General features: G+C 46.1%; 1 protein-coding gene across 1 annotated transcript; it reads left to right on the plus strand.

Annotated features, from left to right (window-relative positions):
• Positions 1-18,591: 18,591 nt before the first annotated feature.
• On the plus strand, positions 18,592-21,361 carry LOC109784844 (uncharacterized). Its single transcript, XM_020343449.1, has 4 exons — positions 18,592-18,638; positions 18,772-18,913; positions 19,609-21,128; positions 21,241-21,361. Exons 1-4 carry the CDS (start codon positions 18,592-18,594, stop codon positions 21,359-21,361), a joined length of 1,830 nt encoding a protein of 609 aa, XP_020199038.1.
• The last annotated feature ends 481 nt before the right edge of the window (positions 21,362-21,842 follow it).

Here is a 21,842-nt window from a genome sequence, read left to right on the forward strand (position 1 = left end):
ATCACCATGATCTTGCGTGTGCATAGGAAATTTTTGAAATTACCACGTTCCCCAACAAGAGGTTATGACAGAATCAAGGTGAACCGCCATCCGGCCATTTGGTCTACCGCCTGCCGCGGCAATGGCCACAAGAGGGTCGAACGGTAGCACGTGAGGATCAGCTGTTGGGGAACGTAGTAATTTCAAAACAATTCCTACGCACACGCAAGATCATGGTAATGCATAGCAACGAGAGGGGAGAGTGTCATCCACGTACCCTTGTAGACCGTAAGCGGAAGCGTTATGACGACGTGGTTGATGTACTCGTACGTCTTCACGATCGACCGATCCTAGTACCGAACGTACGACACCTCCGCGATTTGCACACGTTCAGCTCGGTGACGTCCCGCGAACTCACGATCCAGTAGAGCTTCGAGGGAGAGTTCCGTCAGCACGACGGCGTGATGACGGTGATGATGAAGCTACCGACGCAGGGCTTCGCCTAAGCACCGCTACGATATGACCGAGGTGGATTATGGTGGAGGGGGGCACCACACACGGCTAAAAGATCAATGATCAACTTGTGTGTCTATGGGGTGCCCCCTCCCCCGTATATAAAGGAGTGGAGGAGGGGGGAGGGCCGGCCCTCCTATGGCGCGCCCTGGAGGAGTCCTACTCCCACCGGGAGTAGGATTCCCCCCTTCCCTAGTTGGACTAGGAGAGAAGGAAGGGGGAGAGAGGGAGGAAGGAAAGGGGGCGTCGCCCCCCCCCCACCCCCTTAGTCCAATTCGGACCAGAGGGAGAGGGGGCGCACGGCCTGCCCTGGTCTCCTCTCTCTCTCTCCACTATAGCCCAATAAGGCCCATACACTTACCGGGGGGTTCCGGTAACCTCTCGGTACTCCGGTAAAATCCCGATTTCACCCGGAACTATTCCGATGTCCAAATATAGGCTTCCAATATATCGATCTTTATGTCTCGACCATTTTGAGACTCCTTGTCATGTCCGTGATCATATCCGGGACTCCGAACTACCTTCGGTACATCAAAACACATAAACTCATAATACCGATCGTCACCGAACGTTAAGCGTGCGGACCCTACGGGTTCGAGAACTATGTAGACATGACCGAGACACGTCTTCGGTCAATAACCAATAGCGGAACCTGGATGCTCATATTGGCTCCCACTTATTCTACGAAGATCTTTATCGGTCAAACCGCATAACAACATACGTTGTTCCCTTTGTCATCGGTATATTACTTGCCCGAGATTCGATCGTCGGTATCTCAATACCTAGTTCAATCTCGTTACCCGCAAGTCTCTTTACTCGTTCCGTAATACATCATCCCGCAACTAACTCATTAGTTGCATTTCTTGCAAGGCTTATAGTGATGTGCATTACCGAGAGGGCCCAGAGATACCTCTCCGACAATCGGAGTGACAAATCCTAATCTTGATCTATGTCAATTCAACAAGTACCATCGGAGACACCTATAGAGCACCTTTATAATCACCCAGTTACATTGTGACGTTTGGTAGCACACAAAGTGTCCGTCCGGTATTCGGGAGTTGCATAATCTCATAGTCATAGGAACATGTATAAGTCATGAAGAAAGCAATAGCAATATACTAAATGATCAAATGCTAAGCTAACAGAATGGGTCAAGTCAATCACATCATTCTCTAATGATGTGATCCCGTTAATCGAATGACAACTCATGTCTATGGTTAGGAAACATAACCATCTTTGATTCAATGAGCTAGTCAAGTAGAGGCATACTAGTGACACTTTGTTTGTCTATGTATTCACACATGTATTATGTTTCTGGTTAATACAATTCTAGTATGAATAATAAACATTTATCATGATATAAAGAAATATAAATAACAACTTTATTATTGCCTCTAGGTCATATTTCCTTCAGTCTCCCACTTGCACTAGAGTCAATAATCTAGATTACACAGTAATGATTCTAACACCCATGGAGTCTTGGTGCTGATCATGTTTTGCTCGTGAGAGAGGCTTAGTCAATGGGTCTGCAACATTCAGATCCGTATGTATCTTGCAAATCTCTATGTCTCCTTCCTTGACTTGATCGCGGATGTAATTGAAGTGTCTCTTGATGTGCTTGGTTCTCTTGTGAAATCTGGATTCCTTTGCCAAGGCAATTGCACCAGTATTGTCACAAAAGATTTTCATTGGACCCGATGCACTAGGTATGACACCTAGATCGGATATGAACTCCTTCATCCATACTCCTTCATTTGCTGCTTCTGAAGCAGCTATGTACTCTGCTTCACACGTAGATCCTGCCACGACGCTTTGCTTAGAACTGCACCAACTGACAGCTCCACCGTTCAATATAAACACGTATCCGGTTTGTGACTTAGAGTCATCCGGATCAGTGTCAAAGCTTGCATTGACGTAACCATTTACGACGAGCTCTTTGTCACCTCCATAAACGAGAAACATATCCTTAGTCCTTTTCAGGTATTTCAGGATGTTCTTGACCGCTGTCCAGTGATCCACTCCTGGATTACTTTGGTACCTCCCTGCTAAACTAATAGCAAGCCACACATCAGGTCTGGTACACAACATTGCATACATGATAGAGCCTATGGCTGAAGCATAGGGAACACCTTTCATTTTCTCTCTATCTTCTGCAGTGGTCGGGCATTGAGTCTGACTCAACTTTACACCTTGTAACATAGGCAAGAACCCTTTCTTTGCTTGATCCATTTTGAACTTCTTCAAAACTTTATCAAGGTATGTGCTTTGTGAAAGTCCAATTAAGCGTCCTGATCTATCCCTATAGATCTTGATGCCCAATATATAAGCAGCTTCACCAAGGTCTTTCATTGAAAAACTCTTATTCAAGTATCCTTTTATGCTATCCAGAAATTCTATATCATTTCCAATCAACAATATGCCATCCACATATAATATTAGAAATGCTACAGAGCTCCCACTCACTTTCTTGTAAATACAGACTTCTCCAAAAGTCTATATAAAACCATATGCTTTGATCACACTATCAAAACGTTTATTCCAACTCCGAGATGCTTGCACCAGTCCATAGATGGATCGCTGGAGCTTGCACACTTTATTAGCACCCTTTGGATCGATAAAACCTTCAGGTTACATCATAATATCATATACAACTCTTCTTCCAGAAATCCATTCAGGAATGCAGTCTTTACATCCATTTGCCAAATTTCATAATCATAAAATGCGGCAATTGCTAACATGATTCAGACGGACTTAAGCATCACTACGGGTGAGAAGGTCTCATCGTAGTCAACTCCTTGAACTTGTCGAAAACCTTTCGCAACGAGTCGAGCTTTGTAGACAGTAACATTACCGTCAGCGTTAGTCTTCTTCTTGAAGATCCATTTATTCTCGATGGCTTGCCGATCATCGGGCAAGTCAACCAAAGTCCATACTTTGTTCTCATACATGGATCCCATCTCAGATTTCATGGCCTCAAGCCATTTCGCGGAATCTGGGTTCATCATCACTTCCTCATAGTTCGTAGGTTCGTCATGGTCAAGTAACATGACTTCCAGTATATATATATATATATATATATATATATATATATATATATATATATATATATATATATATATATATATATATATAGGGTCACGCTATTCGTCACCCTGGGTGAGGAATAGTTATTCTTCACCCCTCTCTATTTTGACATCAATGCACCGTATTTTTACGTTTTGTAAATTTAGTCTTATTTCATACATAAAAAAAGAACGTAAGAAAATATGTACTCGCTGTAAAAAATATTTTATGTTACATAAAATTACAAATGTAAAAACATATTGTAAAACATACATAAAATGTGATTTTTCTGATCTTATAACTTTTTTTAGACAAATTTTACATATTGAATTAATGTGCATGTAACTATTTATATTCTAAACGTAATTTATTGAGGAAGCGATCGTAAGATTACCTCGGGTGAAGAATAACTTATTCTGCATCCTGGGTGCGAATGGTGGTAATGATAGGTGCTGGTGTTGTTAGTGGTAAAAGCCAGGGCGGCTGCAAAGAGAGACATTTTTTTTCTCCTGACCTCCCAAGAGTTTCTGCTCAACTTGAGTCTCTATAGGAGTATATATCATCCCCATGTCTCTATATGGATCTATAAGTAGCCATACCGTTGTTCCCAATTAGAGGCACATTACATTTGAAACAGGAAGAAAATTAGTATTCCACCGCTTATTGGGTGGTGTTATTCTGTTTTGTTAATGTAATTAATTGGCTAGAATTCTCATTCATATATTTCTACTGGTGCAAATGTGGCTTTCCTATGATTGATTGTTGCGGTTATTACTTGTTTTTTGTTCAGTTCCCAAGGTCACCTGCAAAGTAGTACAGTAGTAGCTACAGTAGTAAATAAATTTCTGCCGAAGCAAATGTGGTTGTCAAGAGGTAAGCCAAGGCAAAGACTGTAGTTCCTAACTAATGTTTCTTTCTTATACCATTGTTTTTTTGTCAAGAAGATGTCAAATAATCAGGGCAATGAAAGTTGGATGATCCATCCTGAGGGTGACAGTTAGAGTGAGAAGGCAATAAGGAATCTAACAAACATTATTTCCTAGCTAGTAATTCCGCCGATGTATGCGTACCAATACGTACGAATGAAACATAAACCAAAAGCTAATCCTATTTCTTGTATTTGTTTGTGATATAACTATACTATGGATCTCTACTCCTAATGGACGAGTTGGTGAATCGTCTCCGCGGTTTCTTTTCGCTGGTTTTTTTTCGTCTCTCCTCCCACCACCTCCTCCCACCCTGGTCCATCGGTTTATTTTTATCTCCACTCTTTATTACAACCAGAACTTTGCTAACGTATAAACTTTCTTAAATTATGCAAATCAATCGATCCCTTTTATTGGTTCAATTTGTCTTAGGAAACAAATAACAGATTTTTAGGAAACAAATAATACATTTTAATCTAACTTCCTTAAATTATGCAAATCAATCGATTCCTTTTATTGGTTCAATTTGTCTTAGGAAACAAATAACAGATTTTCAGGAAATAAATAATACATTTTAATCTAACTTTCCTAACTTATCTAAATCAATCGATTTCTCTTATTAGTGAAATTTGTTTTAGGAAACAAATAACAGACACGTCACAACTTTCCTTCCAATAAATAGTTTCTTAACATTTGCAAACTTTCCTAATCAGACACGTCACAAACGGGCAGGTACTCATATCACGTTACCAAACAATAAAACCCCATTTGCATAGAAATCAGTTCAAAAATCCTAATTTTCCTAAATTTTTACCTTTCCTTGATAACAACCAATATTTCCTATGTTTTCCACCTATTGAAGGAAATCACCCCTCCATCGATATTAGCATTTTTTTGAACTGAGATCTCCGGGTTATGATTTTTTTTGCGATTCTTTCCAATTGTGGCCTCTCCTTCCACTCCGGCTCCTTCTCGCGTAAACACCTCCACCACAGCCAGGTGACACCGCCCCAGACCTCCTGCCTCTCCACACCTTCTCCGCCACCTCCTTCTCGTACTCCATTAACAATCCCTCCGCCACATTTGTCCACGGCGGTGTCGAGGGCATGGCGCAGCAGCATACCAGCGGTAGAGCAGCGCATAGCAGCAGGAAGCAACACGCAGCAGGCGAGGTGAGCGGCCGACGGTGGAGGGCAGAGATGCGGCCGGCGTGGCTGAGGGGGTGGCCGGCAGAAGATGGCCATGACTGGAGGCGGCGCGAGGCAGGGCGCGACAGCGGGGTGAGCGAAGGGATAGGCGGCAGCAGACGGGGCGAGCGCAGCCAGCGAGAGTGTGGCGCGCGGCCAGGGTGTGTGTCGCGTGGGGCACAGTGGTGCGGTGGCAGCGGCGAGCGCGACGGCAGCGGCGGGCGCGACCGACGCGGTGTAGCACGGGCGTGGGCATGGAGAGGGAGTGGCCCCGCGGGCGCGGAAGAAGAGCGGCAGGCTCGGGCATGGGCGTGCATAGGAGCGGGCATGTGCCACGGGGTCAATCCGAGGAGCTCGGTGGCTACCCCTGCAATGGCCATGGCGGACGGCGGTTCTCGGCCACGGCGAAATACCTAACGAGAGCAAACGAGAGGGGAAACAGGGGAAAGGCAAGAGGAGATCATGGTGGTGTCAATGGCGCCCTAGGGGAAGACATGGGAGCTCGGGGCGGCGCGGATCGAACGGCAATGTCGCGGTGGCACAAGGTTGAGGAAGACGGCGGCGACGTCAATGCGGGGGTGCTGGACTTGATCTCGTTTGCGCAGACGAAGTAGCGAAGGCGTTCGGAGCTCCTCGACAAGCTCCTAGCCTGCAGGGAGGGCAGTGGCCATGTGGACGGGGTCGGTCATGGTGGCCGTGGCGTCTGACTTCGTCCAGATCGACGGGATCGAGCAAGCGAGGAGGAGAAGTGGATTTGGGAGGGGGCGTCGAGGAGGAGTGAGGCCATGGGGGCGGGAAGGAAGGGCGTCACCCTTATCCATTCCCCTTCGATGCTAGCGAGGTGGTCGGGCGGGAGCCCGGCTTTGTAGCGACGCGGCTCGGGGAACAGGAGAAGACGACCGCGCGGGGATTGGACCACTGAGCCGGTTCGGTGGCAAGGCCCGGGGGGCAGGGCGAATCCCCTTTTACATCATCCTTTTGGTTTTTCAATGTATTCTAATATGTTTCTCCTTTTTAACACCGTTTTCTATTTATTCTTATCAACTAAATGATCTCTACTCCTAATGTCTCAGTTGATAGTCTCCGTTCCGGGTTTATTTTTGTCCCACCTCCCGAGTGAGGGAGAGGGGAAGAGAGAGTGAGGAAGAGGGAGGGAGAGGGTGTGTGTGTGTGAGAATTTGATAGTAAAAAAGGTCGTCAATGTCACTTAATATGTATGAGAATATTAAATGTAATATCAACATAATTGATATTGAACTTTTAAAGTTAATGTGGCCCCGTTGCAACGCACGGGCGTTCTTCTAGTAATAGTGGTATATGACATTGCCAGCCTTGTGTCTTTGCTGAAGCTCACTCAGAAGTAGGCTTTCTGAAGCTGTTCTTGAATGAAGCTGGTCATTCAGACACAAGTAAGCACGTACGGGGGAGGAACCAAATACAGAAAATGGTGTCTGTCAACCACAAGAGAGCCTTTTGGAGGACTGAACTAACTCAGATTTACATATACCCCCTCTGTTCATTTTTATAAGGCCTTGAAGACATTTCAAACAAGGTGCAAATTAGCTCATTTTCAGTTGACTGAAACGACTTATAAAAGTGAACGGAGGGAGTAGAAGAAACCAAATTCAACAGTTGAGAAGAAAGAAAAGTTGACACCATGCATATGGGTGGTGGTGATATCTTGAAGAGGCAAAGTTGCTGGAAGTCAAGCATACGAGCATGCCATGCTTTGAGGTGCTGTATTCACAAACTGAATACAATACAACCAAGCCGTTTTCTCGGGTTGGTTTCCATTGCCAGGCCTCCATGGCGCCATCGTGTTGTCCCGTGAACCGGCCGGCGTTGCTGTTGCCTGCAAGTCCCTCAATCTCACTTGTCTTTGTGGTTCGACCGACACACGCCCCCGAGGTGTTGTGTTGGAGCAAATGACCAAAGGAGAAGCAGAGCACTTTGCAACATATGCAAGGTTCATCTTATTACATGAGACTCGACCAAAGTCTGCGGCACATCAACTCACAATGCACTGTGCCTGACTTTTTTTTATTTGAAAATGGAGGTTAAACCCTCGGCCTCTGCATAAATCGATGCATGCAGAATGCACTCCACCCGACTTAATACACGATCGTATACAATACAAACGTGTACATACATATACAACGGAACGGCGGCGTCCGAGCGAGATCACGGTCTCCAGGGCTCAAACTAGGGCGACGCATAAAACGTCGTACGTACCCATTGACGTCGTGCAGCAGCTTTTTTCGATTGATACGGTGGATGAGGGCAACGACAGCTTCCCCACGGCCACGGACGTCCTGGCAGAGATCCTGGCGCCCGCCTCGTCTGCCGGCTCTGGCAGGCCGGCCGTCGTCGACGAGCGCACGATGACGGACATGCATGCAACGGGCCTTGCCACTCGTAGCTAGATCCTACCACGCCATGAGCGTGGCAACTGCATTGTCTGCATGTGCGACGATCGGGAGGCCGGCCGGCGGCACCATCACGCTGACCAACCCGTCGACCGAATGAATGGCATCTTATCCACTTGGAAGGGTTTTAAAATTAGGCGAAATCTGGTTCGCAGCTAAGTTTATCCACTCGGAAGGGTTTTTAACTTAGTCGAAAACTGGTTCACAGCCCCCGAGTGTAAGGATCGCTCATCACTCTGAGTAGTTTTGAACTTAGACGAAGACTGGTTCGAGCTAAGTTCCCAAGTGAATGGATTGCTATCCACTCGGCAGAAATTGTTAACTTAGGCGAAATCTGGTTCGCAGCTAAGCCCCCAAGCGAGAGGATCGCTCTTCACTCGGAGTAATTTTTTAATGCGAAATTGTACGATCGGAATCGACAATAGACTGCGGAAGTCATAACTTTAACAAACGAAACTATCTAGAGTACTCTTATTACATCAAAGCAACTCAGTTGTCAAGTATAAATCGTCGATATTCTTCTTCAGGTTGAAGAGGTGGTAGGCTCCATTGTTCAGCACTTTGGTAACGACGAAAGGGCCTTCCCATGCTGGAGCCAGCTTGTGAGGTCGCTGCTGATCCACTCGGAGCACAAGATCACCTTCATGGAACGTCCGACTCTTGACATGTCTCGCATGGAAGCGGCGCAGATCTTGCTGGTACGCAGTTGACCGAATCAAAGCCATCTCGCGTTCTTCTTCTAGGAGGTCCACTCCGTCTTGTCGTGCCTGCTCAGCCTCAGCTTCTGAGTAAAGATCCACTCGGGGAGAATTGTGAAGGACGTCGCTAGGCAAAACGGCTTCGGCTCCGTATACCAAAAAGAACGGAGTGCGTCTAGTCGACCGATTAGGAGTTGTCCTTAAGCCCCACAGAACAGACGGTAATTCAGTGACCCAAGCTCCAGCTGCATGATCGAGATCTCGCATGAGTCGAGGCTTCAGCCCTTGAAGGATAAGGCCATTTGCTCGCTCAGCTTGACCGTTAGACTGGGGGGTGCGCAATAGATGCGTAATCCACCCGAGTGCCTTGAGAGGAGCAGAAGTATCTAAACTCTTCCGAGTCAAAGTTTGAACCATTGTCCGTAATGATACTGTGGGGAACTCCATACCGGAGAGTTATCTCTTTCATGAATTTGATTGCAGTGTGGGCGTTCAACTTCTTGATGGGTTTGGCTTCAATCCACTTAGTGAACTTGTCGACTGCTACCAATAAATGAGTAAATCCACTCTGGCCTGTTCGAAGGGGACCAACCATATCCAAACCCCATACTGCAAACGGCCAGCCGAGTGGAATAGTCTTCAAGGCAGACGCGGGTTTGTGTGACAGGTTCGAATAGAACTAGCAACCTTCGCAGTGATCAACAATCTCCTTAGCCATCTCGTTGGCGCGCGGCCAGAAGAAACCAGCTAGGTATGCTTTAGCAACAATCGTCCTGGAGGACGCATGATGACCACAAGTTCCCGAATGAATCTCCTCCAAAATCATTTGACCTTCTTCAGGAGTGATACACCGCCGAGCTACGCCAGTTACGCTTTCTCTATAGAGTTGTCCATCTATAACAGTAAAGGCCTTGGATCTGTGGACTATCTGCCGAGCTTCATCTTCGTCATCTGGGAGTTCTCGCCTCAGGATGTATGCAATATAAGGTACAGTCCAATCGGGCGTGATCACCAGAATCTCCATGACCAGATCTATGACTGCTGGGACTTCCAACTTCAGCCGGATCTGAAGCGCTCTTTGCTTGCGGGGGCTCTTCAGTGAAGGGATCTTCTTGTACTGAAGGAGAATGTAGGTGCTCAAGAAACACATTGCTGGGGACAGGCTTCCGAGTGGATCCAATATTTGCTAGCTCATCAGCTGCCTGATTTTTCACTCGGGGAACATGATGGAGTTCCAGACCTTCAAACTTCTTCTCAAGCTTCCTTACTGCGTTGCAGTATCCAGTCATAGCGGGATTCCTGACATCCCACTCTTTCATCACCCGATTAACCACCAAATCAGAGTCACTGTAAACCATCAGGCGTCGGACGCCAAGTGAAATGGCCATACGCAACTCTTACAGGAGTGCTTCATATTCAGCTTCATTGTTGGAGGAATCAAAGTGAATGTGCAATACATAACTAAGTTTATCACCCTTTGGGGACACCAAAACTACGCCAGCACCAGAACCGTTCAGCATCTTCGAGCCATCAAAGAACATGGTCCAGTGCGCTGAGTGGATTTGGATTGGCTGCTGCTGTTCAGTCCACTCGGCCAGGAAATCAGCTAGAACCTGAGACTTGATTGCCTTTTTCGCTTCAAACTTGATATCAAAATAAAGTAGCTCAATAGCTGATACGTCTCCAACGTATCTACATTTCCAAACACTTTTGCCCTTGTTTTGGACTCTAACTTGCATGATTTGAATGGAACTAACCTGGACTAACGCTGTTTTCAGCAGAAATTGCCATGGTGTTATTTTTGTGTAGAAATAAAAGTTCTCGGAATGACCTGAAACTTCACGGAGAATTTTTTGGAATTTATAAAAAATACTGGCGAAAGAATTAACACCAGGGGCCCACACCATGTCCACAAGGGTGGGGGCGCGCCTACCCCCCTGGGCGCGCCCCCCTGTCTCGTGGGCCCCTGGAGCTCCACCGACCTCAACTTCAACTCTATATATTCACGTTCGGGGAGAAAAAACTGAAGAGAAGGATTCATCACGTTTTATGATACGGAGCCGCCGCCAAGCCCTAATCTCTCTCGGGAGGGCTGATCTGGAGTCCGTTCGGGGCTCCGGAGAGGGGAATCCGTCGCCGTTGTCATCATCAACCTTCCTCCATCACCAATTTCATGATGCTCACTGACGTGCGTGAGTAATTCCATCGTAGGCTTGCTGGATGGTGATGGGTTGGATGAGATTTACCATGTAATCGAGTTAGTTTTGTTAGGGTTTGATCCCTAGTATCCATTATGTTCTAAGACTGATGTTGCTATGACTTTGCTATGCTTAATGCTTGTCACTAGGGCCCGAGTGCCATGATTTCAGATCTGAACCTATTATGTTTTCATGAATATATGTGAGTTCTTGATCCTATCTTGCAAGTCAATAGTCACCTATTATGTGTTATAATCTGGCAACCCCGAAGTGACAATAATCGGGACCACTCCCGGTGATGACCGTAGTTTGAGGAGTTCATGTATTCACTAAGTGTTAATGCTTTGGTCCGGTACTCTATTAAAAGGAGGCCTTAATATCCCTTAGTTTCCAATAGGACCCTGCTGCCACGGGAGGGTAGGACAAAAGATGTCATGCAAGTTCTTTTTCATAAGCACGTATGACTATATTCGGAATACATGCCTACATTACATTGATGAACTGGAGCTAGTTCTGTGTCACCCTATGTTATAACTGTTGCATGAGGAATCGCATCCGACATAATTATCCATCACTGATCCAATGCCTACGAGCTTTTCACATATTGATCTTTGCTTAGTTACTTTTCTTTTGCCACCGTTACCGTTACTTCCATACTACTTTGCTACTAAATACTTTGCTGCAGATATTAAGTCTTCCAGGTGTGGTTGAATTGACAACTCAACTGCTAATACTTGAGAATATTCTTTGGCCCCCCTTGTGTCGAATCAATAAATTTGGGTTGAATACTCTACCCTCGAAAACTATTGCGATCCCCTATACTTGTGGGTTATCAAGACTATTTTCTGGCGCCATTGCCGGGGAGCATAGCTCTATTCTTTGAGTCACTTGGGATTTATATCTGCTGATCACTATGAGGAACTTGAAAGACGAAAGAACCAAGTTTTTTCCCTCAACTACGAGGGGAGGTAAGGAACTGCCATCTAGCTCTGCACTTGATTCTCCTTATGTTATGAGTAAATTTGCGACACCTACACCTGCTATTGAATCTGATATGTCGCATGCTATTGATGATGCCATTTCTGCTATGCATGATGCTTATGATGAAACTACTTCTATGCTTGATAATACTGTGCCACTAGGTGAATTTCTTGATGAACAACTTGCTAGGGTTAGAGAGAATGAAATTATTGAAACTGATAATATTGATGAAAGTGATGATGAAGATTCTCCCCCTAGATATGAATTGCCTGTTGTGCCTAAGGGTTTCTCCTGAACATGTGCAGAAATAAATACTACGACTATCCAAAAAATAGTAACATTACACATGAAGAGTACAATAACTCATAATATAAGATGATTTCCTAGCTACTATGAGAATAATGAGTTGTTTGCAACACTGCATCTTCTCCTCAACATTGGTATATCTTTAATTCAGTAACGTATAGAAGTCAAAAGTATAAAACATAAATCTTGGTATACTGCACACAAATACTAGGCACACAAACCGGTATTTTCCAAGGTCTTGGTTTCACAATACCGTAACTGGAATTAGCAAGATGTTAGCCTCAAATCAGCAAGGTCTTTGTTTCTCTTTGCCAATAAACCAAGACAAATAACTTAGATATACAATGCAACCAGAAAGCCCTATCCTCTACCATTGACCAACTCTAGTCCGATGATTAACATTGACTTAGAACAAAAAAAGGGAGGTGGATTTGCATTACCATATTGTGGTGGCGTGGAATTGTTGCCCCTATAGCATCGGTCCAAGATGATACATCCGTGCAAAGTCAGTCGTTGGCACGCCGACGGCATCGTTCAGCACGGGTGCCAGCGAGGGGTTGGGGTGTAGGCGTCGGTCGCCGCCTCCAAACTGTCCCGTCCATCCATGATGGTGCAGCGTTGGCCTAGCATTCATAAACACAACTTCCACATACTTGCAAAACTTTTTTTAATTGAAAAACTGCAGAAGCCTCACAATAAGAAGATACTATAATGAAACTAATTATTATTATTATTATTTATAATAAGAGAATAATTGTCAATAGTAAGAACAAGTCCAACAAACATACTAGCTCATCAAAGACATCCATGGAATCCACTTGCTGCAACATTTCCATATAAGCGGGAAGATATCTCTGAAATTCCTCTTCAAATGGGTTGTAACATAAAACACGATGTTGTACTGAAAATCAAGGGATGAAATTTCAAGATGCTCAAAATCTAGGAATAAAAAAAGAAACATACTTTGAATTTCAGTGAGATCCCTCGGGAAGTTCCTTTGCAGTAGAACATGCCTTTACTCGAAGATTCCCCTTCAAGTAGCATAGTGGATTCTATAAATTACAAACCATTTGAGCGCATAAATCTGTCTACACGTGGAATTAGACACGGGAGTAGATCATCTACTATCCAAAGCCAGTCCCCACATCATTTGTAGAAACTGCAAGCCAAATCAGACAACAGAGAAATTGAAGAGCACCATTTACCTCTGAATGGCAGGCATCTTTTCTCAAAAAAGCTGATCCAAGTTGAGGTAGCCCAAGAATCCACATGTGCTGGGGTGATGTGGAGGGGGGAGGGGGGGCGACCGTCGTGGGAATTACGGCGATGACGACAGTGGCGATGCGCGAATTTTGCGATGCCTGGCGATTCGTACAGTTTATTCGCTCGGGTGTTGTGTTGGTTTTATATAGGCGCTCGGATGGTTCCGGCTGGCTATTTCTCTGTTCTTTTGGCTGGGGTACTTTGGGTGACAGCCTGACGGGAGGAGGGGTTTTTGTATGGGGGCACGTTCTTTTGTATGTAAAAAATCGGTGGACAAGGGGGGGGGGGTCGAAGGAGGGTAGGAACGAACGAAAACCAACGACAACGTATGATGTGAGTCTTTAGGAGTAGAGATATTTACTCTGTTTTTGGTCAATCAAATTTTTGATTAAACTATGTTATTTATTTCCAAAAATAAATTGCATTGATGAGAGATCATTTGTATGTTAGGAAAGTGTAGGTTTACAGGGAAAGAGTGGAGAGGATTTTGTTTGCTTAAAATATGTTATTTGTTTCCTAAAACAAATTGCATTGATGAAAGATCTTTTGTATGTTAGGAAAGTGTTGGTTTAGGAAACATGCGTGAAATTGATTTCATTATTTGGTAATGTGCTATTGTTGTCTTCCCATTTGTAACGTGTCTCATTATGAAAGTTTAAAAATGTTAGTAAAATTTTTAATGGGATGGTGCCAATGTGAGGAGATGATGGTGGGACGTGAGACGAAAATAGACCAGTCAAAAATAAGCCGGACGAAAATAAACCGTGGATGCAATTCTACCAACTGAGTATTTAGGAGTAGAGATTACTAAATATATGATGATGAAAGAGAGACGAAGAAAAACCGGACGAAAAAAAAACAAACGAAGGTGAGAGGGGAGACGAAAAAAACCTTGAACCTAAGTTACCAACGCCTCCTCCTAAGGTGGGAGGAGAGACGAAAAAAAACCTGAAACAAAATGTTAATTAATGTAATTCGGTGATGTATGGGAATATTAATTAATGTGATTGAGCCATTTATGGTAAGGTTAATTAATTCATTAGATTGATTGATTCATTAGATTTGGTCTTTGAAGATTTATTAGATGATTGATTCTTTCACGTAAATACATTACTAAATATATGATGATGGGAGAAGGGACGAAAAAAACCGGACAAAAAAAAAACCAGACGAAGGTGGGAGGGGAGACGGAAAAATTTAAGAAAGAAGCTACCAACTCCCCTTTTAGGAGTAGAGATATATTCTCCCTTTTTTCTCTCCACCACCCGAGTGGATCCCTAGTCCTTAGTTTTTCTATTTTTAAGATACCAAAGAAGGTATGCAAAGATATAAAAAATATGGGTGGTCTTTGGTACAGACAGTTGGTGGGGATGGGTATCCCAAAGAAGAATGGGAGTATGAGATTTACTTATTTGCATGCTTTTAACTTAGCAATGCTGGCATAACAAATTTTGAGCTGTCATTTTTCTTTTCGATCGACTGTCATTCAATGTAAAGATCTGTATATAGGATTGTATACTCATAATAAGGCAAGTTGTCTACGAAGGAAAAATAATCACATAGTTGATATATGTTACCACAAAGAAGAGGTAACTCATATGCTAGAATGGGCTAAAAAGTTGTCTATACCAACTCGCTTAATTTAGATTCATTAAACTGAGACAAGACAACAATATATGTCAAAAACAAACCATGTGGCAGATTTGCACTGGAGTTTAACTTGGAAATAAAAGGTACACTCAGTAGTCTTTACTCATAAGACAGTACACTCAAGTCAAGGTTGATTTAATTTAGTCTTTACTCTCTATTCATCACCATGCATCGACACAATATCACAGGCTGATAGATGGTCTTGGAATTGGATTCTCAAGCGGTCCCTTCCCTTCATTCCCGTTGACGTACACAGCATCTCCGATCCATCTTGAGCTGATATTGCGGCTCCTGCTGGATTATAAGTACTTTCTTAGCCTCTCACGCCCCCTCTTGATCCCCGCCGATGCAGAATGAGGCTTGTCATTTTTTTTCTTGGCCTCCCACGTACGCCCTCTCTTGATCCCGGCCGACACAGCATCCCCAGCTTGAGCAGACATTGCTGCTGCTGCTGGCTTCTCCTTTCTTGGCCTCCCTCCCACGTGGTCTCTCTCTTGATTCCCGTCGACGCCGCAGCACCTCCAGTTTCTTCAGCAGGCCTTGCATATATATCTAGCTTTAGCAGGTATTGCATCTCCAGCTTGAGCAGGCCTTGCATCTCGATCGAGCCTTAGCAGGTATATATTCCTCTCTTCATGACCATGGACACAATATCAGCTGCATGCTGATGGCCTGTGCATTCTTGGATTCTCAAGTGCGACATCAACTGATACTGGATTAATTCTCAAGTTCATCTCGAGACCAGTTTTGACGGGCATTGGTCTGTACACGTACTCTTGGCCTCCCACGGGATCGATCTCTTGACTCCTGCCGATGCAGCAGGAGCAGGCCGAGGATCCCTTTGTTGATCCTCCTTTGTCGGCCTCCTTTCTCGGCGTCCCACGCCCTCTCTTGATACCATCAGTTGACTGACGCAGCTGGAGTTGGAGAATGCTTTGCTTGTGATTGCTGCTCGTCCTTTCTCGGCCTCCCACGCCCTCCCTGAGGGTATCTTCCTTGGCCTCCCTCCCACGGCCACTCTTGGTCGATGGGGAGGCAGCATCTCCATTCGTGCTTCTGATTGTTGCATGCCACCGGTTGACGACGCTAAGAGTTGCAGTTGGAGTTGGAGGATGCTTTGCTTGTGATTGTGATTGTTGCTCGTCCTTTCTCGGCCTCCCACGCCGGCCCTCTCAGTATCTTCCTTGGTCTCCCAGTGCCTCGCTTGTGCCGCTGTTACTCTGGAATCCATCCAAACCGGGATCGATCGGAATAATTCTGCTGGGGCTGGGAGCCGGAGCCGGCCAAATCATCTCACTGGATTCATGTAAATTGAGATTCTTGGGGAGGAGGGGAGTTGCGGTTGTGTCATCCTCCAAATCCTTATTGTTGGGCTTGGAGGAGGGCCGGCCACGACCGCGCGTGTACGTCGGAGGCGGGGAAGACGTAGCTGCAAGATCTCGATTTTGACCCGTAGCCGCGCGCGGACGACGCCTTCGGAGACGAGGCGGCGGAGGTTGGCTTTGAGGAGCTTGTCGTGGGTGGCGGGGAGGCCCGTGAATGAAGGCGGCGATGGCGATGCGGTCCCAGCTCGGTGAGCGCCTGCATGCGTAATCATCTGCGTTCGAGATCCGGCCAGCTCCCCATCAGCAGGAAACGAGAGAGACGAGACTGGAAAGGGAGGTGGGGGGAGAGATGGACAGCTTGCCTCGGTGTAGGTCGGGTGGGGGCAGTCGCCGGCGGCGCCGCCCAAGGGGAGGTGGCCGCCATTTTCCCCTGCCTCCCAGTCAGGGGGGTGATAAAAAAAATTTGATTGAGGGTCGCATCTTCAACCAACGTCCAAAAACTGCACCGCACGGTAAAATATTTCTTTTTTGGCGCTGGACAGCTTCAACAAACGCTGCAAAACAGTGCGCGCGCTAAAAACTTTTGGGCACGCGCAGCGCAGCATATTTTGGGCGCCGGCTTGCGCGCGCTTCACAGTTTACACTGCGCTTTTTGGGCGCCCTTTTTTGGGCAGCTGCTAAAACAATGTTGGTCCGCGCACGATAAAAATGCTACAGTGGCGCGCTAAAACTTTTATTGGGCGCAAAATTTTTGTGCCACAGTTGGAGTTGCTCTCCATCTTAGCTTTCCAATTGCCACCTTTTCTTTTTCTTCTAGAAAAAAAACTGCCACTATGCCTTTTTTTCTAGAGAAAAACATGCCTCAACGCGCCGGCATGTCCTCTGGATGGTGGTTACGAGTTCTGACCGACGGGTTTCTTCCCCACTCGATCAACTTGATGTGATGTGATGTGATCCGGAGTTCTAGATCTTCCTCGTGCCAGTGTTTTATCTGCATAATGTAGAATGAAAAGACCATCTTCTCCTAAATGAGGGATCACAACACTAATCTGACTGACTACTTTAACACGTTCAACAAGATTAAGTAGCATTTTGTCATAGTGTGGAACAAAATAGGGGATAGGGGTCCCCTTGGCGAAGATCCTTTTGAGTCTAGAAGTAGCTACCAACGTCGTTATTGACCTTGAGGGCTACACTAAGACAAACCTCGCACCCACTTGCACCAGTTAACCGAAAACGCATTCGTAAAGAGAATGTGTGAAAGAAAGGACCACCTGACTTTATCTAGGGCGTTTTCGGAGTCGATTTAAAAATGACTCCGTTCAACTCTTTCCGGTGAAGCTCATCATGTACGGTTCATAGAGCATGACAAGTATAATTCGCATTCGAACGGCTTTCGTTTGTTCGTTGGTCGTAAATGCAACGATGGCCCGAGCTATAGTTGTGCAACATGGTCTATTGTTGTTGGTTGTCGTAACGTGATGTACGTAACGGAGTTTAAGTGGGGATGGACAATGTGCAAGTGATTGCATGGAGCATGTTCATGCCATGAGCAATGGTGGGATGACACTGCGATGGTGTGCCGTATCGAAGTGGTTCAACTGGTCAAGAAGGTAAGCTTAATTTATGCATTGTCCTAGGAGACCAATAGTTAGTGTTGCTCATGATTAGCTAGCTAGGGTTTTGTTCGATGATAAAAATATCCTACACCGTGATTCTATTTTGGGAAACCTCGTGAAGGATTAGTTGCGATCATTAAAGCATATCATGAATTCATGATGACCTTATTTTAGTAAACAAAACACGTTGCATCTAATCTAATAATATGCATGGATCATCTAGGTCTAAAAATGGAGTTGAGAAGGGGGAGGCATGCGTCCTCGACCTTCCTTCCTTCACCGGCGTGCTGGGGGGAGAGAAGAGCGACTCTCTCTCTCTCTCTCTCTCTCTCTCTCTCTCTTATCCAACCTTTTGCAATTGACAATGAGCCTATGGAGATCTCTTGGAAGAATTAATCGGATTTATACGATTTGATGTGGTGTTGTCATCCTAGCTAGCAGCTAGCTAGCCATCTGTATGGATCCTCTGCCGGATATATATCCCTTGACAAGCTTGCAGATAGGGTACGGTAAACCAATTGAATTCCATTGCACGTACTTGTGAAGAATGAATGAATTTGGTCGAGTCGGCCGGTGATCCAATTAATAAGGCAAGGCATTAATTGCTTGATGGAATGCATGCATGAATTTGGTGCAGGGACATGCAGTCTTACATCTCCCGGGCGTTCCTCTACTTTGCGCCGGTGAGCAAGAAGGTGTTGATTCTGGTGGACAACCAGCCATGGATGACCGGCAAGCAGTCCAGATCCGCAAGGCTATGGCAGTTCATGATCACAAAGGTACCCCTATCCTATATGGTACTCTACTCACATGCATCTTTTTGGTTTATTAATTATTATATAGTATTAGGTGCATGCATTACTCTTACTTAATTGGTTGATTCTGCATCTATTAACCTCTCTGACCCGACAACAACGTATGGTAGGCGTCAACTAGACATTTAGTTGTCGTGGTGTATCATCATTATATGAAGAAAGAGAGACTCGTGGTATTATATATATCATAGGCTCTAATTCAAGAAAAAATTAATTTGATTGATCTCATGCATGTGTTCTTCTCCCAATGGATATGATCCTACAAAATAATAAGTGATGTTGTCTAAAATGCAACCCCAACCCCAATCCCAATGTCTAAAATAATATGATCCTACTAAAGTGATCTAAACGCTCTTATATTAGTTTACGGAGGGAGTACTATATATCCATATATAGGGGAGATATATAGTATGATGTGCATTTTTGATATACAAAGGATGGAGCAATTAGTGTGTCTCTGGTTAATGCATATGTTTGCCTATTAATTTCTCAAAGAAAGCAAGATATATATATATATATATATATATATATATATATATATATATATATATATATATGTATGTTTTAAAGGGAGAGAGATTTGAACCTAACTAACAAACTGGACATGAACATGATGATCACACTTAAAAGTTCTAGCTTGCATCCGGCAATTGATGCAGTACAGGATGTCTCCCTTCGTGAATTCGAGGAGTGGCACCGACACGGCGGCGATGGCGATGGCGATGGCGAGCTCGTGCACAGAGAAAAGAAAAATAACGGCGGCGATGCGAAGGTGGCTGGCGGTGGCGAACTCGACCCCGGCGCTGCTCCACGGGTTCCTGGTGTTCGAGGTGTCATGGCGGGACGTGCACGGCATCAACTACTACAACGACCTGCTCACCGACACGTCCCTCGCCCTGGAGGCGCGCTACCTCAACAAGTGGGAGTTTTACAGCGCCGAGCAGGCCGCCGGGTGCGCGTCTGAGTGGTTCCTCGGCCTCGCCTCCGAGACGCACTCCCTCCGAGGGTACCTCCTCCACTATCACCACCACCATCATCGCCCTCGTCCTCGCCATCATCGCTCCTCCTCCGCGGCAGCCGCCGGAGAAGAGGAACACGCTCGCGACGACGTTATGAATACGATGGCGGCCAGCAGCAGCGGCGACGAGAGGTGCACGCCCACGTTGAGGAGGAGGATGAGCTGGCGGAGCAGGGCTAGGAGGAGGAATCTACAACTACAGCAGCAGGACACCGATGGCGATGGCGAGGAGGAGGCGGTGGAGGCTCCCACGCAGATGCAGATGCAGATGCAGCACTATAGGTACAGCGACACCCTGCTCCTGTTCCGGTCCCGGGACGCGGCGCTGCCGTTCAAGCTCCGGCAGATCATCACGTCGGACATCCGGCTGCTCACGCTGCTCGAGTCTGGGCTGCCGTCGTGGGTCATCTTCCTGCAGTCGTACCCGGTGCTGTGCCACATGTACCGGCCCTGGATGCGGCCCCTGGCGCGGAGCCTCTACGTCATGGCCTCCCTCGTCACCGTCATCATCGGCTTCTACGACCTGTACAAGAACGTGCCGCTGCTCAAGTCGGCGGCGGCGCGCATCTGCGGCCCGCTCTTCGAGTGGATCGAGACGTGGGACATGGTGACCCGCATCCAGTACCTGGGCACCATCCTCTTCCTCCGCAACCTGCGCAAGTTCATGCAGGGGCTGCTCACGCTCCTGCACGCCGCCAGGGCGCTGCTCCGTGTTATGCTCGCTCCATTGGCCGACCTAGGCTTGTGCCAGCTGCTTGCCACACTGGGCCTCCTAGCCTCACACGCGTGGCGCCTGGTGGTGGACCTGGCAGAGGTGGTGTGGGCGCCGTTCGACGTCGTGCTAGACTGCGTCGCCGGATTGGTCACGTCCTTGTGGCCGGTGCTCAAGGTGGTGGTGTTGCCGGCGAGGTTTGCGGTGGCGGTCGCAGCGTGCGCGGGGTCCGTGCTGTCCAACAGCTACAACTTCTTCAAGGACATTTGGGAGACTCTGAGCAGCATCTTCGAGCTCAACCACATGTCGGAGGCGCAACAGAGCGCTTTCGACATGACCACGCTCAAGACCTTGTGGAATGACCTCTTCTCGCAGATCTTCCGGGCCATCAGGGGCATCCTCAATGGCATCCTTGTCTTCTTCTACGCCTGCAACAGGCACAGGCTCAGGTACGTACCAACCTAGCTACCTACTACCTAATTCCATGCATGCATCAACTAATTCATTTGATTACATTAATTCCATGAATGAATAATATGAACTATATGCATGTGTGTGTAGCATCTACAATCACGCGCAGACAAGGCTGCGACATATGCTTCGTGTCACTAGATTGGCGCCAAAACAACATGAACCATGCCACTGCAACTCCACCACCAAGCACCCAAACCATGAGGTGTAAAACTTTTCTTCTTCTTTTCAGATAAGGGTTTGTATCAAGTCAATAGATGTAAAGAAAACATGTTCAATTGATTCCCTCTTCCATCTTAGGATTACTAAGATTGGATACGTGTATGTCGATTCGATGGAGGTGAGACACGACAAGAGTGGCTAAATCGCAGACTAAGGCATAGCCTAGTAGTGGGAAGGGGCTGATGCCTTCCCACCCACCCAGGTTCAAGGCATGGTACTTACAATTTGGGTTTGTTGCACCAATTATATTGTAGGGGGTTCCTTACAGTCTTTCTGTCAGAAAAAAGAGTGGCTAAATCATATGTAAAATCTAAACCAAAGATGCCATGCATCATTCAGGCTTAACCGACGGCCCTCTTAATTCTCATATATACGATCTATATATAATTCAAGAGGCGAGAGACTTTTCATGCATGGCGCAAAAGAGTGGACGAAACAACACATATACCAATGTCATTGAGATACTACCT

Source organism: Aegilops tauschii, chromosome 1, assembly GCF_002575655.3.
Source record: "Aegilops tauschii subsp. strangulata cultivar AL8/78 chromosome 1, Aet v6.0, whole genome shotgun sequence".
Classification (NCBI taxonomy): Eukaryota; Viridiplantae; Streptophyta; class Magnoliopsida; order Poales; family Poaceae; genus Aegilops; species Aegilops tauschii.

What these genes read in the sequence shown, in the direction of transcription:
- LOC109784844 (XM_020343449.1), top strand. Translation starts at nt 18,592, where the DNA reads ATGGATCCTCTGCCGGATATATATCCCTTGACAAGCTTGCAGATAGG. An exon ending in TTGACAAGCTTGCAGATAGG is followed by an intron (nt 18,639 to 18,771) that starts GTACGGTAAACC and finishes AATTTGGTGCAG; the next exon opens with GGACATGCAGTCTTACATCT. An exon ending in TGCAACAGGCACAGGCTCAG is followed by an intron (nt 21,129 to 21,240) that starts GTACGTACCAAC and finishes ATGTGTGTGTAG; the next exon opens with CATCTACAATCACGCGCAGA.